At 46.2% G+C, this 3,761-nt stretch overlaps 1 protein-coding gene across 1 annotated transcript in view; it reads left to right on the forward strand.

Annotated features, from left to right (window-relative positions):
- LOC102975371 (F-box only protein 27-like) overlaps window positions 1-3,761 on the forward strand; it is an 8,547-nt gene that overhangs the window by 3,594 nt on the left and 1,192 nt on the right. The window contains exons 4-5 of the mRNA XM_007114593.2: window positions 2,211-2,346; window positions 3,027-3,155. Of these exons, the coding sequence (XP_007114655.2) occupies window positions 2,211-2,346; window positions 3,027-3,155 (265 nt within the window). The remainder of the gene's footprint in view (window positions 1-2,210; window positions 2,347-3,026; window positions 3,156-3,761) is intronic.

The raw sequence follows: 3,761 nt of genomic DNA on the forward strand, positions 1-3,761 counted from the left end.
CATCCGGAGCCTGTGCTCCGCAACGGGAGAGGCCACAGTGGTGAGAGGCCCGCGTACCACAAAAAAATAAAAATAAAAATAAAAATAAATAAAAATAAATGTTTGGCCTTACCACGTTCTTTCAATCAAGGCACCGTAAACTTCCTCCCTCTGCAAATCCATACCTTTAGGAGGTGTATTTCCAATCAACTTCTGTTTTTAATTTAATCCTTTAGCAAACTATTGTAGCATGGTTGTGTGGCTTTGAGCAATGGTGTACCAGTTGACTGTAATAATCAGTGACTCCCCAGTTTTGTCATACATCACCCAAAATATCTATAACTCCCAATGTCTGGGTCACACTCTCCACCAATTAAATAGAGTGTCTAGGCTGAGAGAGCCAGACATCAACATCTGTGAGAAGTTTAGAGCCAACTACGAAGTTAATGACCACCACAATGTCAAGACCACCTTCCAACTGTCAGTTTGGGGGATTCCCAAAGCCACCCTCAGGCTCAGTAATTGACTAGAAAGACAGAACTGAATGGACACTCTTATACAATTAGTTTATTACATGGAAAATATACAGATTAAAATTAGCCAAGGGGAAGATAACAGGGCAGCGTCCAGGGGATACCAGACTTCCATTGCCCTCTCCCCATGGGGTCAGGACAAATGACTGTCCTGGCCTGCATGGGTGACAGTACCCATGGAATATTGCCAAGCAGGGAGGCTCGCCTGAGTTTATAGGGGCTTTATCCTGTGTTTCATCTCAGCCTCCAGGTCAACTGATATTGCGTGAGGCATCCTAAGTCACATTGTTGGTCTTCCTGCAGTGGTTTGCTCCCATTATAGACTATCTATGTGGATGTGGCCAGCCCCCACCAAATCATATTGACAGGCTATTCAATGTGACTCAAGGTCCCCAGGTGAACAAAGATACTCCCTTCAGACATAACAGTCCAAGGGGCCAGAGATTACCTACCAGTAGTGGACAGCAAAGACCTTACCTTTGGACAGGTCTAAATGCTTTTCTATAAGGTATCATTTCAAGATTCCAGGTGATTCCAATCTGCAGCAATGTCTGGGAATCACTAGTAGGAAATAATTTAATCCAAAAGAAAAAATGTTAATGCTTAGAGTTTTATCATCACAGGAAAAATTTTAAATTTCTAATTATATTCTTTGTGTGTGTGTATGTGTGTGTGTGTGTGTGTGTGTGTGTGTGTAGTTGGCACAAACAGTATGAAAGGTAAGTCAGAAGAATTTAAAAATATATTAGTACTACATTAGGACAAAATTCTGTGGGAGTAGAATGGACATCTAAGTCCAAGAAGTGGAGTGATGTGAAATCTCTGTAAAAGGAGATACTTGTTGGTGTATTTATACCACCTGTTACTCTTGTTTTTAAATTTTTAATTTCTAACATCAAAAATGCAAGTCTTGGTTGTACAACTCAGTGACTTATTACAAAGTGAATACATTCACTAAATCAAGAGCAGAATGTTGCCAGCAAACCCCACCCTCAGCATTCCTCATGCACCGTTCCCCATCACTTTCAACCCAAGGGTAGCACCATCCTGAATTCTGTTACCATAGATAAGTCTTGTCCATTTTGGTCCTTAATACATTGAGTCATACAGTATATAGTTTGTATCTGGCTTCTTTCAATCAATAACACATTTGTAAATTCATCCATAATTGTATGTAGCTGCCGTTAGTTTACTTTCATGGCTTTATAATATTCCATTACATGAATATACCATAATCTATCCATTTACCATTGAAGGACATTGGATGTTGTGTCTTTGAATATTGCTGGATATCCCATCACCAATTTATCTAGATTCCTCTGGATCCTTGTAAATGGCTGATAAGAAAACTGTATCTTAAAACATCACCGTTGTACACGTTGGAAATGACATCTTTTGCCACCAGTGAAATATAGAATGAGAAATAATATGGGAGGAGGTACCCTGAAGGGCACGGCTTTAGGTCATTACTTCTGAAATGAATGTGCTTGCAGACAGCTGGGGAGAGAGTTTAGTGCAGATGGATTCACTGGGTATGCAGAGGGGTCAAACTCCTAAGTGACACTAATGGTGCCAGTCCTGGGGATCACAAAACTATTTTGTACTTGCATGCATGGGAAGGCCATTCAGGTGAAGCAGGCAGACCCCCAAAGAGATGGGACGGCAAGTCCAGCCTTCAAGGTCTCCTTTCTCCCACAGGCGGAATGACCAACAAGGAACTGACTGTATATATCAGCTAACTGTCCAACTTCTAGACGCCAACCAGGCCATCCTGGATCATTTCTCTCCTTTACCTTTTCCCATCTGGAAGTGGAGAAACAGCGTCTCTCCTCGGGTGAGTCTCTGGGGTGTGGGAAAGGACAGTGGGGCTTATGATAATCTATGGCTGCATAAAAAAATTGCCCTCAAATACAGTGGCTTAATGGCATCAGCACTCATTTTATCACCTCTCGTGGGTTCTATGAGTAGGGCTCTGCTCTACTCATAGAGTGCTTCTGGCTCCATTCTCTCATGTAGTTGCCTTCAGACACTGGCTGGGGCCGAAGGGCAGGGCAGGATGTGAATGTGTATACAGCTGGTGGCTGGCCAAGCATCTCTTGGTTTAGTCTCAGAGCTTGGCCATGGGATCTCTCTGCTTGGTCTAGTTTGGGCTTCCTCACAGCATGGCAGCTTTAGGGCAGTCAACTGCTTCTTGGTGGCTCAAGCCCCCACCACGAGGCTTCTGGAGAAACCAGCAGGAGCTGCATTGCCTTTCTGACCCAGCCTTGGAAGTCACTTAGCAAAAGTCACTCAGCGTCATTTCCACCACACTCTTGGTTACAAGGAAACCTGCCCAGGTTCAAGGGAACAGGAATTAGACTCTATCCTTGGATAAGGAGTGGCATGCTTCTAGAAATACCTGTGGAGACATTGTCACAGCCATCTATGGAAAATACCACCTGCCTGAGGACCCGAACTCAGCTTTTGAGAGGAAGCCTATGTCACAATGAGGCTTACCTCTTTTCCTTCCTACAGGTCAGCCACGTGTTCTCCAACCTCAAGAAGGGCGTTCGCTTTGTGTCTTTTGAATGCTTCATCTGGGACTTGGAGTTCAGAAATGAGCAGTATGGAGTCTCTGTGACGAATTCCAGTGTCATCGTGCAGGTCTGTCTGTCCTAGTCGTTGACTGTCCTTGCAAAACTACCTGACCGTGCCTCCCAGGAGCTGGGCCCATTGGCAGGGCCATCTCAGTAATCAAGGGCTTGTAGCTCCCTGGCATCCTGGGATCTCCTGGATCCGGTCGAAGTTCCTACTGGGCCCTGTCTTCAGATCCTGGAAGCTACTATAAGAAAGTTCCTCCATCAGATTTACTGGCTGCTGCTGCTCTAAGGCAGCCCCTGTTTTACTGAGTGGATACGCAGTGATAAGCACAGGGAAATGCTGGATCGTGAGAGGGCTTCTCACCCTCCACCCACACCAGGCCCTCTGTTTCAGCTCCAGCGCCCTCTACCCTTGTCTCCTAGAAGCTCATTCCTGTGGCTGAGAAAATTCCAGCCCCCACGGGTGGTGAACTTAACCCTATGGCGTTTCAAGACTGGGACCAGGGGCTTCCCTGGTGGCGCAGTGGTTGAGGGTCCGCCTGCCGATGCAGGGGACACGGGTTCGTGCCCCGGTCCGGGAAGATCCCACCTGCCGCGGAGCGGCTGGGCCCGTGAGCCATGGCCGCTGAGCCTGCGCGTCCGGAGCCTGTGCTCCGCAACGGGAGAGGCC

The sequence above is a fragment of the Physeter macrocephalus genome, chromosome 17 (genome assembly GCF_002837175.3).
Source record: "Physeter macrocephalus isolate SW-GA chromosome 17, ASM283717v5, whole genome shotgun sequence".
NCBI classification, from domain to species: Eukaryota; Metazoa; Chordata; class Mammalia; order Artiodactyla; family Physeteridae; genus Physeter; species Physeter macrocephalus.